This window comes from Bos indicus x Bos taurus, chromosome 13 (assembly GCF_003369695.1).
Source record: "Bos indicus x Bos taurus breed Angus x Brahman F1 hybrid chromosome 13, Bos_hybrid_MaternalHap_v2.0, whole genome shotgun sequence".
Lineage (NCBI taxonomy): Eukaryota > Metazoa > Chordata > Mammalia > Artiodactyla > Bovidae > Bos > Bos indicus x Bos taurus.
In genome coordinates this window covers 13,643,330-13,659,765 of record NC_040088.1, presented here as the reverse complement: position 1 = coordinate 13,659,765, position 16,436 = coordinate 13,643,330, and the positions used below count along the sequence as shown (strand labels likewise).

Genomic DNA, 16,436 nt, shown 5'->3' with positions numbered 1-16,436 from the left:
TTTGGGGGGTGCTGGGCATGGGCCAGAGTGAGGGCGCTGTCTGAGGTGAGGGGATAGATGGGGCACGGCTGTGGCTAGAGGGACCGGGCCTCTCAGAACTTTCCAGCCAGGGTGGTGTGTGCTTGGGCCAGGAGGGCTCGTGGGGGAGGTGGGCCCGGCCACGTACTGGCAACGCTCCTGGCTCCAGGTGTTCCGGGCCAGTCTGGGTCGAGAGCATCTGAAGAGGTTCCGGAGCCAAGGGAGCACGCAGTCATTTCTGGCGGCTATGCCAGACTTCCCTCTTTTGACCTCCCTGAATCTGTGTCTTCATCTGGCCTGGAAAGTCTGTCCTCTGTGTAGGGTCCCAGCCTGGGGACTGTGCAGCTGTGCCCTCTCCAGGCCTGGGGTCACCGCCTGTGTGCCTGCTCCAACTGCAGACCCCCAAGACCCATCAGGGAGCTGGAGGGAGGCTTGAGTCAGCGCCCACCACGTGCCGCCTACAGGGCTGGGCGCTCCAGGCTGTTGGACTTGGGAGCTCAGCAACCCCTCCCAGTGCTGCCATCCGTCACCTGCCTTCACGGGGACACAGAAGGGTCAGAGTGGTTGTCCCTCTGCTGAGGTCACACAGCTAAGGTGAGCTGGAGCTGGGAGTCTAGTCCTGGCAGGCCCACCCCCGAGTCCACGCAGGTTTCTTCTACCACCCTGCCTTCTGGAGGAATTCAGTCAAGCTCTTTGCTCTAGAGATGGTAAAACCCAGATGGAGAGAAGTTAAATGAGTCACTCGGCGTGGTCTGAGTTAGTAGCTGAGGCGGTTTGTCTGCTGCTCCGACCTGGTGCTTCCCTGGTCTGAGCTGGGTGGCCAGGGTGGGAGCCGTCTGTGGGCAGCCCTGCTCTTGCTGGGACTTGCTCGGGGATGTCTGGGAGGGGGCTCGTTGGGGTTGCACCAGGTCTGTTGGCCCAGTGCCTGCTCCCCGCCTTGGACTCTGAGACCCATTTGGGCCTGCCTCTCCCCAGCCCGAACCTTGGGGCTTCATGATTCAGTTGGTGCGCTTTTGTGTCAGAAAATGGTCCTCACAGACTTGCAGCCGTGGGTCCCCATTTCTTGTTCTCGAGTCCGGCTTTCTCCAAGTCAGAGTGACCCACCTGTGTTGTCAGGGAGGCAGCGTGCACAGCACAGAGCTCCCTGTTCCCCCAGACCCCCAGCTTTTAGCAGAACTCTGCCTGTAGACTCAGCGCAGCTCTTTTCCCTCCCACAGTGGGCCTGAGTGGTCTTGAGTGCCCCCGAGGGGCCGTCTCTTTCAGTGGTCTTCTCTGAAGAGAGTGTGGGAATGAGCAGGGAGCCCAGGCAGCCCTGCTCACCTTGGGAGGCCTGAGCCTGACCTTGGCCTCTCCCCTGCCCTCCCAGTTGACATTCGTGAAATCAAGGAGATCCGCCCAGGGAAGACCTCACGGGACTTCGATCGCTACCAAGAGGATCCTGCTTTTCGACCGGACCAGTCCCACTGCTTCGTCATCCTGTATGGAATGGAATTCCGCCTGAAGACCCTGAGCCTCCAAGGTGGAACTGAGGGGCTGGAGGAGGTGGGAGGTTGGGGGACGCAGCCCAGCTCCAGGCTCAGCTCTTTACCCCCTGCTCACAGCCACGTCTGAGGACGAAGTGAACATGTGGATCAAGGGCCTGACTTGGCTGATGGAGGACACGTTGCAGGCAGCCACACCCCTGCAGATTGAGAGGTGAGAACCCGCTCCTGACCGGTGAGGTCAGGGCGCTGGGCCCTCGGGAGCAGGGCAGGGACTCCTGGGCCTCTGCACCCGAGCCTGCCTGCCGGTCTCCTCCCCAGGCCTGGCCTCACTTCAGGCTCCTTCTCTCCCACCAGGTGGCTGCGGAAGCAGTTCTACTCAGTGGACCGGAACCGTGAGGACCGGTGGGTGCTGAGCTGGGGCCCTATCCCGGCAGGGTGGGTTGGGGCGACCAGAACAGTGGCCCCACTTCGAGAACTGGAGGATCTGCCTCATGCACAGCCAGGGCTGGGCAGGCCTCTGGTACAGGCACTTCCTGCAGTCAGCTGTCCGAGGGCCTGTGCCAGCTGGTGGGGAGGCCAGCGACGATAAGCCAAGTGCACCGCTGCTGTGGGAACCGTTCTGCTGCACAGAACCAGCTCTGGGTGTGCTGTAGTGTGTTTGGGGGTGCCTTGGAGCTCACTTAGGACTTCTCTGGTGGCTCAGACAGTAAAGCATCCGCCTGCAGTGCAGGAGATCTGGGTTCAATCTCCTGGGAAGATCTCCTGGAGAAAGAGATGGCAACCCACTCCAGTATCTTGCCTGGAAAATCCCATGGACAGAGGAGTCTGGTAGGCTACAGTCCATGGGGTCACAAAGAGTCAGATACGACTGAGTGACTTCACTTTCCTTTTCCTTTTGGAGCTCATGACTTTGAGGCCACGGTGTGACAGCCAGAGGGGCTACAGAGGTGTGGGACAAAGGCCAGGCCATGGATGAGGAGGACCGCTGACGGGGGAGAGGCAGGCACCACGGAAGGTTTTGAAGAGAAGTGTGATGTGACCTGGGGTCAGTTCCACAGGGCGGCGGGTGGGTGGAGAGCTCGCTTATTAGGAAGCGACTCCGATGCTCCCAGTGAAGATGATGGCTAGGTCAGGGTAGGGGCGTTAGGAAGGGGTTGGATTTCGGTGGGGCTATATTTTGAATATAGAGCTCAATGGAATTTGCTAACACATCAGTTCTGGAGCGTGAAGGAGAGTGAGGATTATATTAAGGGTTTTGGTCTGAGCATCTAGAAAGGTGGGGTTGCCATTGACTGAAATAGGGAAGGCTATGAGAGGGACGCCGGAGAAGGCAATGGCACCCCACTCCAGTACTCTTGCCTGGAAAATCCCATGGATGGAGGAGCCTGGTGGGCTGCAGTCCATGGGGTCGCTAAGAGTTAGACGACTGAGCGACTTCACTTTCCCTTTTCACTTTCATGCACTGGAGAAGGAAATGGCAACCCACTCCAGTGTTCTTGCCTGGAGAGTCCCAGGGATGGGGGAGCCTGGTGGGCTGGCGTTTATGGGGCCACACAGAGTCGGACACGACTGAAGCGACTTAGCAGCAGCAGTAGCAATGAGAGGGTCTCATTTGAGGGGGTGAGTCCCGTGATGCCCGTCGATGGTCAGGTAGAGGTGTTGAGCAGGCAGGTGGGTAGAACGAGCTCGGGGACAAAGTGGGCCAGAGATGGGACCTGAGGAGCACAGCACGCAGGGGGTTTGGGAGGCTGGAGGCGCCCACAGGCAAACACAGCAAGGAAAGAGGAGAGCACTGGTGGCCGATCCCAGCCTGGGCGGCTTGTCCACCGGGGCCTGGGGCAGTTAGGAGCCGAGGAAAACCGGAGGAGGCAGAGCCTTGGAAGCCCAGAGAGGAGGGGCTGGTCAGCTGTGCCACGCCTTGTCACGTGGGGATGACCGAGAGCTGTCGGTGACCTCGAAGGTGACCTCGAAGCTGACGGTGGAGGAGTAGACGTGGGGTCCTGGGAGTGAGAGGAGCCTGGATGGCTCCTTCAAAGCACTGCCGTGAGGAGGGGCAGAGAAGGGGCAGCCGCTGGGGAGGAAGCAGGGCAGACGGGTGTTTTGCGGGGGAGTGGTTTCAACCTGCGTGTGATGCTGGTGGCAAGGAGCCCACAGGAGGAAGGCTGGGTGGGGCAGGTTTCCTAACCCATCCAGGGGGCCCTACCAGCCCCTCCTGCGTGACGGAGGCCAGGCGACCACTGGCTGGAGGAGAGCAGGACCGCCAGGGTGGGAGGAGACGTGCCTGCTTTCCCCTCCGTGTTGCCCACTCCCAGGAGAGAAGGCCTCCCTGTCCCCATCTTTTTCTTCCTGTTGCCTGGCCGAGCATGGTCCTCTGCCCCACCCTTAGGCAGGCTGCCTCGGAAGGCAGCGAACTTCTGTGAGACCCTGGGACCGTGCTTGTCGCCAGCGCTGGTGCTTGGCTGAGACGGGTCCTTGCTTTCCTCCCTGAGGAGGCCCCAAGTCCCCGGGCCGTGGGCTGGGAGTCCTGCGAGCTGCCTGCCCATGGCGGCACCGGGCTTTGAGAGCGAGGCTGAAGGGGCTCTGGGGAGCCGTGCAGGGGCTGCCTCCCTCTGTGCCTGGAGGCCTGGGAGAGGAAGGACCTTCCCTTGGTCACCTCTGGCTCTGAGCCAGGCTCGCCGTCAGGGCTGCAGGGCCCAGAGTGGTGGTGTTTACCTGCCCAGCCGCAGGTGGACACGGCCCACAGGTCAGAGGTCATGAGAGGTGGGGCTGAAGCCGCTGGCGGTGTCTCTGTCTCCTCAGGATATCGGCCAAGGACCTGAAGAACATGCTGTCCCAGGTCAACTACCGGGTCCCCAACATGCGCTTCCTCCGGGAGCGGCTGACGGTGAGGGCCTGCGGGCTGTCTGCAGGCGGGCGGGGAGCTCAGCCGCCCCCAGCCCCGGTGGGCCCTGACCAGCGGCCCTGCTCTGTCTCTAGGACCTGGAGCAGCGCACCAGTGACATCACCTACGGGCAGTTTGCACAGCTGTACCGCAGCCTCATGTACAGCGCCCAGAAGACGGTGCCTGAGCCCCCGCCCCGCCCCGCCTGCCCCCTGCCCCGCCCCACTCCACTCCCTTTGTGTTGTCCCAGCCTTTCTTCCCGAGAGCCCCTTGCCCATGGGGCCTCCCTGGGTTCTTGCGCTGACCCGGTTCTGTCTCCTGCAGATGGACCTTCCTTTCCTGGAAGCCAGCGCCCTGAGGTTTGGTCTGAAGTGGGGAGGTGGGCTTCTGCCCAGGCACCCCCGTCCCTCCCCTGGTTGATTCCCTGGGCCGGAGGGAGATCGTGGTTGGTGGGGGTGGGGAGCCCTCCTGGACCATCCTGGGCACCGCCTTCTGAGGGGCCCCCATTGTCCATGGTCCACGCTAGCCATCCGGCCACCAGGCACTTCCCTTCTGTCCTGCAGGGCGGGGGAGCGGCCGGAGCTGTGCCGGGTGTCCCTTCCTGAGTTCCAGCAGTTCCTCCTCGAGTACCAAGGGGTAGGACTGGGCTGGGCCTGGGCCGGGGTGCTGGCAGGGGGTCTGGGCTCCCCAGCAGCTGGAGGCCTCTCTCACGCTCCTCTCTCCCACCCCGTCAGGAGCTGTGGGCGGTGGACCGGCTCCAGGTGCAGGAGTTCATGCTCAGCTTCCTCCGAGACCCCTTGCGAGAGATTGAGGAGCCTTACTTCTTCCTGGACGAGGTCCGCCGTGCGCCACCCCCCCCCCCCGCCTGCCTGGACTGACCCCCTTCCTGTACCAGCCAGTGCCGTGGTGCAAGGCAGGGGCTCATCTTCTATCCTCTCCACATTTGTTCCCGGATAGTTCGTCACCTTCCTGTTCTCCAAGGAGAACAGCATATGGAACTCGCAGCTAGACGAGGTGTGCCCCGACACCATGAACAACCCCCTGTCCCACTACTGGATCTCCTCCTCGCACAACACGTGAGTGGCGCCCTCGGCCCCTGGCCTGACCCCAGGAGGTGGGGCTTGCCTGATGCCCCGCCACCTGCCTCCCTGTCTAGGTACCTGACCGGGGACCAGTTCTCCAGCGAGTCCTCCCTGGAAGCCTACGCTCGCTGCCTGCGGATGGGCTGCCGTTGCATTGAGTGTGCGTGGGGGCCGGGGGCGGGGGGCCCGGGGCAGGATGGGTGGGGAGATGGGGGATGGAGCCTGCCCGCTTGACTGTTGTCGCCTTGCTCCCCAGTGGACTGCTGGGACGGCCCGGATGGGATGCCGGTCATTTACCATGGACACACTCTGACCACCAAGATCAAGTTCTCAGACGTCCTGCACACCATCAAGGAGCACGCCTTTGTGGCCTCAGAGTGAGCGGCCGGGGCTCGGCTCCACCTCTCCTGGGTCCCTGTGAAAGCCCCCCAGGTCCCGGCCCTGCCTTCCACCTCCTGCCAGCTGCTGGAGCCCTTGCTGCCCGAGCTGCTTACTTCCTGCACCCTTGGCCCACCTGCCTGCTCCTTGGGCCCTGCTCCTCAGCCTGTGGAACACACTCAAGCTCTTCATCTTCAGAGATCAGTCCTGTAGCCCTGGGCCTGTGAGGTGGTTGTCCTGCCAGCTCCTTTACTGTCACAACCCAGAGAATCGTCTGTCCTCCGCGTGTTTCACTTTGCAGTTCCTATTGTTTCCCCAAACTGTGGTCACTACCCTCTCCCACCTCATTGAGGGGATCACCAGGGGCCCCCAGTAGCTAAATTTGGTGTAGGATGTCCCTCCTCGCTGCTGGGGCAGCTCCACGAAGGGACCAAGTCTGGGGATGCCTGTCTGTGGCAGTCCCAGTTGGCCTGGGTTTCTGCTGCACCCATAAGTTCCACCTCTTCTCTGGGGTAGCTCCCCTCTAGGGAGGACCTCGGGCTCTAGGCCCCTGACACCTCAGTCTGGGAGGGTCTGAGCCATGACCCCTGGGAATCACTGGGTCTCCTGTGTTACATGCTGTTCCCCTGCTGCAGGTACCCGGTCATCCTGTCCATCGAGGACCACTGCAGCATTGCCCAGCAGAGGAACATGGCCCAGTATTTCAAAAAGGTGCTTGGGGACACACTCCTCACCAAGCCCGTGGATATTGCAGCCGACGGGCTCCCCTCCCCCAACCAGCTCAAGAGGAAGATCCTTATCAAGGTAGGTCTGGATGGGGGACGCCTTTGCTTCAGTGGTGGGTTCAGGCCTGGGGGAGGAGGTGGGGGCCTGGGATGCCAGTCCCGACGTATCGCCCACAGCACAAGAAGTTGGCTGAGGGCAGTGCCTACGAGGAGGTGCCAACATCGGTGATGTACTCTGAGAACGACATCAGCAACTCCATCAAGAATGGCATCCTCTACCTGGAAGACCCTGTGAACCATGTGAGCGCTGGGCCGGGCGGAGCCGGCGGGGCAGCCACACAGAGGACTCTGTCACAGGCCCCCCGCTCGTCTCTTCCAGGAGTGGTACCCCCACTACTTCGTCCTGACCAGCAGCAAGATCTACTACTCGGAGGAGACCAGCAGCGACCAGGGCAACGAGGATGAGGAGGAGCCCAAGGAGGTGAGGGGCGGGCCCAGGGCTGGGGTCCAGGCTGGGGTGCGGGTCATCTAGCGTCTTTGCTGTCCCCTCCGCTTTGCAGGCCAGTGGCAGCACAGAGCTGCACTCCAACGAGAAGTGGTTCCACGGGAAGCTTGGGGCGGGCCGGGATGGGCGGCACATCGCCGAGCGCCTGCTCACGGAGTACTGCATTGAGACCGGGGCCCCCGACGGCTCCTTCCTTGTGCGCGAGAGCGAGACCTTTGTGGGCGACTACACTCTGTCCTTCTGGTAAGCCTCCCGGCATGTGCACACGCGGGTCTGGCACCACCAGGGGCGCCGTGGGTTCCGGGCACACACGCAGACACGGCGGTCGGTGTGGAGCCCCTGGAGGGCCGCCCCCACCCGAGCCATCTTTAGAGTGCCTCCTCCTTGAGACCTGGTGCCCTCCTATGGGTGGCGTGTGGGCTGCCGCCCCGCCTGCTGCTCACAGCCTCCCCGTCCTCTCAGGCGGAATGGCAAAGTGCAGCACTGCCGGATCCACTCCCGGCAGGACGCAGGCACCCCCAAGTTCTTCCTGACGGACAACCTCGTCTTCGACTCCCTCTATGACCTCATCACGCACTACCAGCAGGTGCCCCTGCGCTGCAACGAATTTGAGATGCGCCTCTCAGAGCCGGTCCCGCAGACCAACGCGCACGAGAGCAAAGAGTGAGGGGGCGGCCCGGGGGTGGGGCCCGGGGCGGGGCGGGGCACGCGGGCCTGGGGCCGGACCCAGAAGCGGCCCTGCGGCGGGGTGGGGGCGTGGACCTGGGGCTGCGGCGCGGGGCGGGGCTGACTCGGATTGTCTGTCCGCAGGTGGTACCACGCCAGCCTGACCAGAGCGCAGGCCGAGCACATGCTGATGCGTGTACCCAGGGACGGGGCCTTCCTGGTGCGGAAACGGAACGAGCCCAACTCCTACGCCATCTCCTTCCGGTGAGGGGGTAGCCCTGTGGGGCTGGAGGCCATGCAGGGCACCCCTGGTCCCGGCCCACTGACCTCGTGTGGCTCCTCTGTCTGTCAAGGGCTGAGGGCAAGATCAAGCACTGCCGCGTCCAGCAGGAGGGCCAGACCGTGATGCTGGGCAACTCAGAGTTTGACAGCCTTGTCGACCTCATCAGCTACTACGAGAAGCACCCACTGTACCGCAAGATGAAGCTGCGCTACCCCATCAACGAGGAGGCTCTGGAGAAGATCGGCACAGCTGTGAGCGCCTGGGGGCTGGGGGCAGGGCTCAGGAGACCCACTGGCCCTCTTGGAACTGCCAGGCTCACCACAGGGCAGGCCAGCAGCCAGCAGTCCCGGGGTGGATGCGAAGGACAGAGCGGCCCGCATGCTGCTGGGGGGCCAGCCAGCCCAGCGGAGACCCAGGGAGGCGTCCCAGAGGGAGGGCCTGTCTGTGTGTCTTTGAGTCCGGGACAGTTGTGTGGGTGAGGAGGTGGGGAACGGGTTTCAGCAGAACTGTCCCTATGGGCTGGGGGGTGGGGTGGGGAGGTCCCAGAGTTCACCCTGTAGGGGATCCACCTCGGGGGTGGGAGCACAGCAGGGGCTCGTAGGCTATAGAGATGTGTTTGAGGAGGGCAGAGCCACGGGGAAGCCAGCATGAAGGCAGGCTGTGGTGCAGGGGCCAGGATCACAGCCGCAGCGAGGACAGTGGGGCCCCGGCAGAACGTCCACTTGAGACTCTTGTCCTCAGTGGGCCCACGTGGCCAGGGCGAGAGCCGCCCGCTGGGGCTGGGGTCTGAGAGGAGGTATGGGTGGAGGCGGCTTCTGGAGTGGCATGATCTCCAGTCATGGACAAGGTGGCCAAGATAAGAGTGAGGAGAGAGGAGGGATGTTCTAGGCCCCTGAGGTTGGGGACCCTGGCAGACCAGGTGTGTGAAAGGGGCGGACGAGCGGCCTGGTGAGGAGGGGACACGGAAGCCAGCAGCTGCTCTCACCTCTGGGCATTAACATGGCCTGTCCTATCCCGTTTCCAGGAGCCTGACTACGGCGCGCTGTACGAGGGCCGCAACCCTGGCTTCTATGTGGAGGCGAACCCCATGCCCACGTTCAAGGTACAGCTTCGGGCTCTGGGCGCAGGAAGCTGGGGAGGGTCCCCCAGCTGTGGGGTGCAGGGCGGCCTGCGGTCTTTGTGCAGAAGTGGTATTTGTGGTTTTCCGAGGCCTAAGAGGTGTTGCGAAGTGTGTGGTTGGTGTATGACCACAGCTCTCTCGGGGCTGGCCCCAGCCACTGTCCCAGGGGTCAGCACTGACCCTTCCAGACTCCTCCCCGAGGCAACCCCGGTTTCCTCCCTGGTGGCAGCAGGTAGGGGGTGGGGCACACTGGCTACTCCTGAGCTTCGTCAGACAGGCGGATCTTCCTCTTTGGGCCTTTGTTTCTAAGGGGTGAGGATCTGGGCCCTTTTCCTTATTTTTCCTCAGCAGTAGGGACCAGATTCCTTCTCCTACTTCGGAGATGCGGAATGATGGGGTGCCAGCCACACCCCGAGCCATCCCGGTCTTAGAGGAGGCGCTCAGCACCTCCCATCCCAGCTTCCCAGTCTGACTCCTGGGGCCCAGGGTTGGGGCTTGGGAGGTCCCCTCGAACCCAGAGGAGCTTCCTTCCAGAAGCCCTGGCTCACCCGTCCCCTTTGCCCTGGGGAGAGCGGTCATGAAGGTTGGTGCACATGCAGCTGTGGGTGGGAGAGGAGGAGCGGGCAGCCTGTCTGCTGGACCGGGGCTTCTCTCCCACAGTGCGCCGTCAAAGCTCTCTTCGACTACAAAGCGCAGCGGGAGGACGAGCTGACATTCACCAAGAGTGCCATCATCCAGAACGTGGAGAAGCAGGAGGGAGGCTGGTGAGCCCCTGAGAGCCCCTGGTGCAGGCCAGGCGTCCTGGGCGCTGGCCGTGCACACGCAAGAGGGGCTTGGGAAGCAAGGGCCCGTGTCGGCCCCAATGGACCCGCAGAGCTGCTTCCTCTCAGGAGTTTGGGGTCGTCCCTGGGGGTCAGCACACTGTGGCTTCCGCAGGTGGCGGGGTGACTACGGCGGGAAGAAGCAGCTGTGGTTCCCTTCAAACTATGTGGAGGAAATGGTCAGCCCGGCGGCCCTGGAGCCCGAGAGGGAGGTGAGACCAGGGCCATATTGGTGGGAGGGGATTCCCGTGTCCACCGCCCACACGGCGTCCACGTGCCTGCGTGTGCACAGCACTCCCGTGTGTGCTCCCATCACCACGTGCAGGCCGCAGTCCGATGAACATGGGCCGCACGCGTGTGGTTTCGTGTTCGTCTGTAGGGTGTATTTCTCACGTGCACTCAGACGCCCCCTCATGTGCACACAACAGACTTGCTGACTTTGGGCTTTGCCTCCCACAGCACTTGGACGAGAACAGCCCACTCGGGGACTTGCTCCGGGGGGTCCTGGATGTGCCAGCTTGTCAGATAGGTGAGCCCCAGCCCTTTCTCTGCCACTCAGGATCAGGCTGTCCCTGGTGGCTCTCTCCATGCCCAGAGAGAGGAAGCTGAGGGTTGGACCCCACAGGCTGCCCTCGTTCTGAGCTCTCTCCGCTCCTGGACAGCTCGGCACCCTCTGGCCCCCCATCCCCCAGCTCTGAAGCCTGCATGCTCCCCCCGTGCAGACACTGGGGATGATGCTGCTGGCGAGCTGAAGTCCACGGTCCTGGAGGGCTGGTCCTTGGCTGAGACAGGCTTAGAGGTGGGGGCAGGGCCTTGTCTCCAGGCTGCCTGTCCTCCACCCTGAAGAGGAGGGGAATGAGCTCTGCCCATGCCTGGGGTGGGGTGGGGGTTCAGCCCTGTATCCCCAGCTCTCCTCTCCTCCCTCTCTCCAGCCGTCCGTCCCGAGGGCAAGAACAACCGGCTGTTCGTCTTCTCCATCAGCATGGCCTCGGTGGCACACTGGTCCCTGGATGTGGCTGCCGACTCGCAGGAAGAGCTGCAGGACTGGGTGAAGAAGATCCGGGAGGTGGCGCAGACAGCGGATGCCAGGGTAAGAGCCTGTGCTGGTTCTCCAGCCACAGGGCAGCCCCCGCCGCTTGGCAGGGGCCGGAGGGACACACGTGCTCCACGGTGTGGCACGTCGAGGGTGTGCTGAGTTTGAGGTACACCCAAGATGTTTCTGAGTGGCTCTGCGTAGTGACCAGTTGGTATCAGGGGCAGAGGCGAGAGGCTGGGTCTTGGGCTGGAAGCAGGAGTAGGTGCCAGGGTTTAGGGCGAGGTGGTACAGGTTGGGAGCAGGGTGTGACCTCCGAGGACGCAGGTGTTGAGAAAGAGAGGCCGGGACGAGCAGGTCAGCGAGGCGGGATGTCTGACGTGAAGCGGGCCGCAAAGCAGACGGCAGGGCCAGAAGCTCAAAGTGCTGGTCAGAGACGGCCGTAGCTGCGGGCAGTTGCGGCTGGGTGGGATGGCAGTGGGCCTCGGTGGGTGGAAGGCAAGGGCGCCGCCTGTGCAGGACAGAGCGGTGGAAGGACCAGCTTCTGGAGCCGAGAGGAGGCCCCGTGCTGGCCGGGGTGCGGGAATCCTGTGGTGGGGTGGAGGGGCTGTGGGACGCACCGTGGCTGCCTTGGAGAAAGGACGCCCGCAGGCCAAGCCAAGAGGGCTGAGTGCGGAGCGCTTAGAGCCGAGCAGGGCCTGGAAGGATCTGGTGGTTGAAGGGATGGATCCCGGGGTCTGGTATACAGAGGGAAGGAAAAGCTCAAGAACAGGAGCTGCTTCTGGAAGGAAGTGGGCCTCCACGAGTCCGAGGGCTGCATGGGGCGCTAGGGAGGGATGTGCTGGGGCTGAAGTCTGGCTGTGGCGGGTAGGTAGTTGTGTTGAGAAAGGAGAACTGCGGGATCAGGGGTGAGGCTTCTGGGCCGGGGCTGGAAGGATGGTCCGGAGGACCCAGAGGACTGCGCCCACGTTCCCAGTGTAGTCAGTGCCCGCAGTGGGCCCGGAGCTGAGTGAGGACCGAGCGGCCCTGGGGTGCAGCCAGCCCAGCGCCTCGAGTGTCTCTGGGGTGCAGGTGGTGTGAGGGTCCCGGCCTCTGAAGCCGAGAAGGGGTGTGTTCTCAGGACGGTTTCTGGGGCGAGACTGAGGACAGCCGGCTCTGGAAGGTGCGGGTGGACATGCCCAAGGTGGCCGGGGGCTCCTCTCCCTGGGGGCTCCCGCCCAGGCTCAAGGCCCATGTGTCCCCAGCTCACCGAGGGCAAGATGATGGAGCGGAGGAAGAAGATCGCCCTAGAGCTCTCAGAGCTCGTCGTCTACTGCCGGCCTGTCCCTTTCGACGAAGAGAGTAAGGGTCCAGCCTGGGGCGGGAGGGGGCTTTCCCCAGCGGCACCTGGGTGGGCAGACTCTGAGCGCGCTCCCTGTTGGGCCCAGAGATTGGCACCGAACGGGCCTGCTACCGCGACATGTCGTCCTTCCCGGAGACCAAGGCCGAGAAGTACGTGAACAAGGCCAAAGGCAAGAAGTTCCTCCAGTACAACCGCCTGCAGCTCTCCCGCATCTACCCTAAGGGCCAGCGGCTGGACTCCTCCAATTACGACCCCCTGCCCATGTGGATCTGCGGCAGCCAGCTTGTGGCCCTCAACTTCCAGACCCCAGGTGAGGCAGCGACCAGGGGTGGGGTCCCGCCAGGCACTGGGGCTGGAGCCCACTGTAACCTGCTCTTGCAGACAAACCCATGCAGATGAACCAGGCCCTGTTCCTGGCCGGCGGGCACTGTGGCTATGTGCTGCAGCCCAGCGTCATGCGCGATGAGGCCTTCGATCCCTTTGACAAGAGCAGCCTCCGCGGGCTGGAGCCGTGCGCCATCTGCATCGAGGTGGGAAGAGGGCGCTCTGCTGGGCTGTTTCCAGGCACCAGGGCCTGGGGGCTGGCTAACACAACATGGGAGGGTGCTGGACAGTCCTGGGGCTCAAGGGAGAGGAAGCCGTCTTCTGAGGTGGGCGTGGGCTTCAGGCCTGCACTGGGGGACTGGGCTCAGTGTGGCCAGTTCTTGGCACTCAGGAGTCAGGCGGTCCAGTAAGACCAAACTGTGGGTAGCCACTGCCTGGCAGGAGTGGGCAGAGACGGGCAGGGAGCTGGTGCCCCTGCCTCAGGAATCAGCTCGATGGCACTTGTTAGGACGGGGGCTTGAGCAGCACTGAGCCCCCATGCCGCCCTCTCGAGACCCCAGGGGAGCAGCTGCGATGCGGGCGGCTTGGTGCTGTGGGGTGCGGGGGCTGTGGGCCCAAGCAGGTCTTAAAGGAGAAGGAAGGACAGAGTGGGGGTGACCGTGTCTTCTTTCCAGAGATTTCTACTTTTTTGTCCTGGGGGGGAAGTAATTTAAACATTTTTGTGTTAAAATGCACATGAATTTAAGGTAGGTTAGATTGCAAAAACTCACATGGGACTTCTGGGCAGTGTCCTGAGGGCCCAGCAGAGGGCGCACTGCCTCCACCGCTCAGTGGGGACCAGCCCAGGTCCATCCTCGCCTGCCTTACAGGTGCTGGGGGCCCGGCACCTGCCGAAGAACGGCCGAGGCATCGTGTGTCCTTTTGTGGAGATCGAGGTGGCCGGAGCCGAGTATGACAGCATCAAGCAGAAGACAGAGTTTGTGGGTACGTCTGCCCTCCCCACGCCCCCAGGCATGTCAGCCCCTCTGCACCTGTGACTCCATCATCCTGGCAGCGGCCTGAGGCCTTTTGCCCTTGCTTTCACAGTGGACAATGGACTGAACCCCGTGTGGCCAGCCAAGCCCTTCCACTTCCAGATTAGTAACCCCGAGTTCGCCTTCCTGCGCTTCGTGGTCTATGAGGAGGACATGTTTAGTGACCAGAACTTCCTAGCTCAGGCTACCTTCCCAGTGAAGGGTCTGAAGACAGGTGAGGGCCCTTCTCCACACCATGCCCGCTGCGATCCGGCTCGGGGGTGGGGCGGCTCGCCGGCGTTCCCCTGGGCTAAGGGCCAAGCCTCCTCCCCCAGGCTACAGAGCGGTGCCTCTGAAGAACAACTACAGTGAGGGCCTGGAGCTGGCCTCCCTGCTCGTCAAGATTGACGTGTTCCCTGCCAAGGTACCCGTGGGCGGGCGGGCAGCGGGCGGCGCCGGGGCCGGGCAGCCACTGAGCCCTGTGTCCCTGCCAAAGCAGGAGAACGGCGACCTCAGCCCCTTCGGGGGTGCGTCCCTGCGGGAGCGGAGCTGTGACGCCTCGGGCCCGCTGTTCCACGGCCGGGCCCGGGAGGGCTCCTTTGAAGCTCGCTACCAGCAGCCCTTTGAGGACTTCCGCATCTCCCAGGAGCATCTCGCAGACCATTTTGACGGTCGGGATCGCAGGTGAGGGGTGGGGGCAAGGTGGCCTGGAGGAGTGGTCCTGAGAGGCTGGGGGTTGGCCGGCCGCCCTCGGTTCCCCTCGCCCGTCCCCCCAGGCTTCACCCCACCGCCCGTCAGGATGCTCTTCCCTCCCGCCCAGGACCCCACGCAGGACTCGGGTCAACGGAGACAACCGCCTGTAGCCGTGCCACAGCCTCGCGGAGAGCAGCAGGCGCCGTGCCACGCACGGAGGGGGGCCGTGGGCTGGGCTCCGGGAAGTGGCGTATGGGGCCGCCCTTCTGGCCTCGCCGCCTAGAGCCCAGATTCCAGCCGTGGACACTAGACGAAAAGCACGCCATTAATGAGATGTATTCCTGTTTTGGGCCTCCACGCCCCAGCTCTGGGTGAAGGCAAAAAACTGTACTGTCTAGCCTTTAAGCACACACGCCTGGCCCTGCCCTCTGGAGATGGAGCCTTCCACCTTGGGACCACTGCGGCACTGCCTCTCGGAGAGAGAGGCTGCCTCAGCTGGGGGCACAGGAGGCTCTGAGGAGCCGGGGACATTCCTGAGAGGGGCGGAACAGCAGTAGCCTTGCTGGGCTCGGGAGTCAACGTTTACACAGTCCTGCAGCTTTAAACCCCAGCCGGGCAGGGAGGGAGAGGAGGTGTCCTGGAGCCCAGTCGGAGGAGCACAGGGCCTGCCTGGAGAGGAGGGCACAGCACAAGGGCACGCTGCCCACGACCAGGAGCACCACCCACCTGACCGACACAGAGCCTCGTGTGCAGGGTAGCAGTATTGGGCAGCCAGGCCGTGAGGGGCCCGTGGAGGAGGCCGAGGTGGCCCAGGGTGCCACCCAGAACAGGGAGAGCGACAGCAAGTTACAGGGCCACAGCTGCAGCGCCTCAGGGCAGTGGGAGGACAGCGGCCCCGGGGCACCCGCTGGGCCGCAGTGCCCCCTGCCTGCAGCCTGGGCACAAGCCTGAAGGACCCACTCACCAGGGGGCACATGTCTGTGGGCACTGGGCAGTAGGTGGCTCCTCCCACATCGTCAGTGAGGATGGGCCTGTGTTTGTGTCACAGCCCCCCAAGAGCCAGAGCAAGACGCCAGCTGGGTCAAGACTGATGGGCACCTGTGGGCCCGGAGTGGAAAGGCCAGTTCCCCACGGCAGAGGTCCAGCTGGGCACTGGCCGCCACGCATTCAGGAAACGCCCTCACACAAGGAACATGTCCTCCCACAGCAGCTCAGCAGGCCAGCCGTGAGTCCCAAATCAGAGGAGACCATTTTCCCTGTCACAGCAAAACACCTTGGATTGGAGTCTGCCAGACGACCCTGCAAGAGGACGCTGTCTGGGTGATCTCGAGCGTTTGTGAAATCAATCAGATCCTGACAATAGACGGACATGTTGTTGGAGTATGGACTTGTAAAGTTTATTTTTGCACACTCTGTTTCTCACGACCTTCATTCCTTCACGTAGGATGTATGATTTTCTATGTCTTCCACTTCTGACCTGAAAGCTGCTTGGTGGGGGGATGGGACTGGGGAAGCAAAATGAACGAACTTATCTGTGCACTGTGGCAGACCTGTTATTTTTACGGATTTTACAGCTCAGTTAACAGTGTTACCTTTTTAAGATTTCTATATACTCTTCAGAAGAACCACTGAGCCGTTCAAGCCTTGTTATTATCCGATCCCAATAGTGATTCCATTTTCTATGGCTTTTAGGATAGACAATAAATTATTTAACATTATATTAAACTTTCCATATCATGGACTGTAAACCGAAGGAAATCACGTGGTTTCTCAGAAACCATATTGATTTATTTAAACTAATTCTGAAATGGTATTTCAAAGTACCACCTCCCAATCAGCTGTCCATAGCAAACATGTCTATATATGGTTGCCAACGTTTGGTTTATAATTTAAATGTTAATAAAAATTTTAAATTTTATTGAAAAAGCTTTCCTTCTGAAAAGGACTGTAAAAAGTGGAATTACTTCTCAATGGCACCATAATGACGTTCTGCTCTTCCTGCTGCTCAGCCTCAGTGGGCAAGGGGCAGAAGGAGAGGACGTGGAGCAAAGCCAGCCGATGACGCAGG

General features: G+C 62.3%; 1 protein-coding gene across 2 annotated transcripts in view; it reads left to right on the top strand.

Moving 5' to 3' along the window:
• Positions 1–16,310, top strand: part of PLCG1 (phospholipase C gamma 1) — a 33,254-nt gene extending 16,944 nt beyond the window's left edge. The window contains exons 2-32 of one of the 2 annotated variants that reach the window (XM_027558537.1): positions 1,385–1,537; positions 1,620–1,713; positions 1,857–1,904; positions 4,302–4,386; positions 4,479–4,562; positions 4,708–4,742; positions 4,947–5,019; positions 5,118–5,219; positions 5,341–5,459; positions 5,540–5,625; positions 5,722–5,842; positions 6,479–6,647; positions 6,746–6,868; positions 6,948–7,049; positions 7,129–7,316; positions 7,536–7,736; positions 7,884–8,003; positions 8,093–8,273; positions 9,047–9,124; positions 9,803–9,906; positions 10,079–10,175; positions 10,423–10,492; positions 10,896–11,053; positions 12,241–12,337; positions 12,424–12,648; positions 12,720–12,868; positions 13,532–13,646; positions 13,749–13,910; positions 14,011–14,099; positions 14,175–14,359; positions 14,496–16,310. In XM_027558537.1, the coding sequence (XP_027414338.1) occupies positions 1,385–1,537; positions 1,620–1,713; positions 1,857–1,904; positions 4,302–4,386; positions 4,479–4,562; positions 4,708–4,742; positions 4,947–5,019; positions 5,118–5,219; positions 5,341–5,459; positions 5,540–5,625; positions 5,722–5,842; positions 6,479–6,647; positions 6,746–6,868; positions 6,948–7,049; positions 7,129–7,316; positions 7,536–7,736; positions 7,884–8,003; positions 8,093–8,273; positions 9,047–9,124; positions 9,803–9,906; positions 10,079–10,175; positions 10,423–10,492; positions 10,896–11,053; positions 12,241–12,337; positions 12,424–12,648; positions 12,720–12,868; positions 13,532–13,646; positions 13,749–13,910; positions 14,011–14,099; positions 14,175–14,359; positions 14,496–14,538 (3,656 nt within the window). In that variant the 3' untranslated portion in view covers positions 14,539–16,310. Of the gene's footprint in view, positions 1–1,384; positions 1,538–1,619; positions 1,714–1,856; positions 1,905–4,301; positions 4,387–4,478; positions 4,563–4,707; positions 4,743–4,946; positions 5,020–5,117; positions 5,220–5,340; positions 5,460–5,539; positions 5,626–5,721; positions 5,843–6,478; positions 6,648–6,745; positions 6,869–6,947; positions 7,050–7,128; positions 7,317–7,535; positions 7,737–7,883; positions 8,004–8,092; positions 8,274–9,046; positions 9,125–9,802; positions 9,907–10,078; positions 10,176–10,422; positions 10,493–10,895; positions 11,054–12,240; positions 12,338–12,423; positions 12,649–12,719; positions 12,869–13,531; positions 13,647–13,748; positions 13,911–14,010; positions 14,100–14,171; positions 14,360–14,495 lie in introns of both variants that reach the window. The other variant, XM_027558536.1, reaches the window with a different exon arrangement.
• The last annotated feature ends 126 nt before the right edge of the window (positions 16,311–16,436 follow it).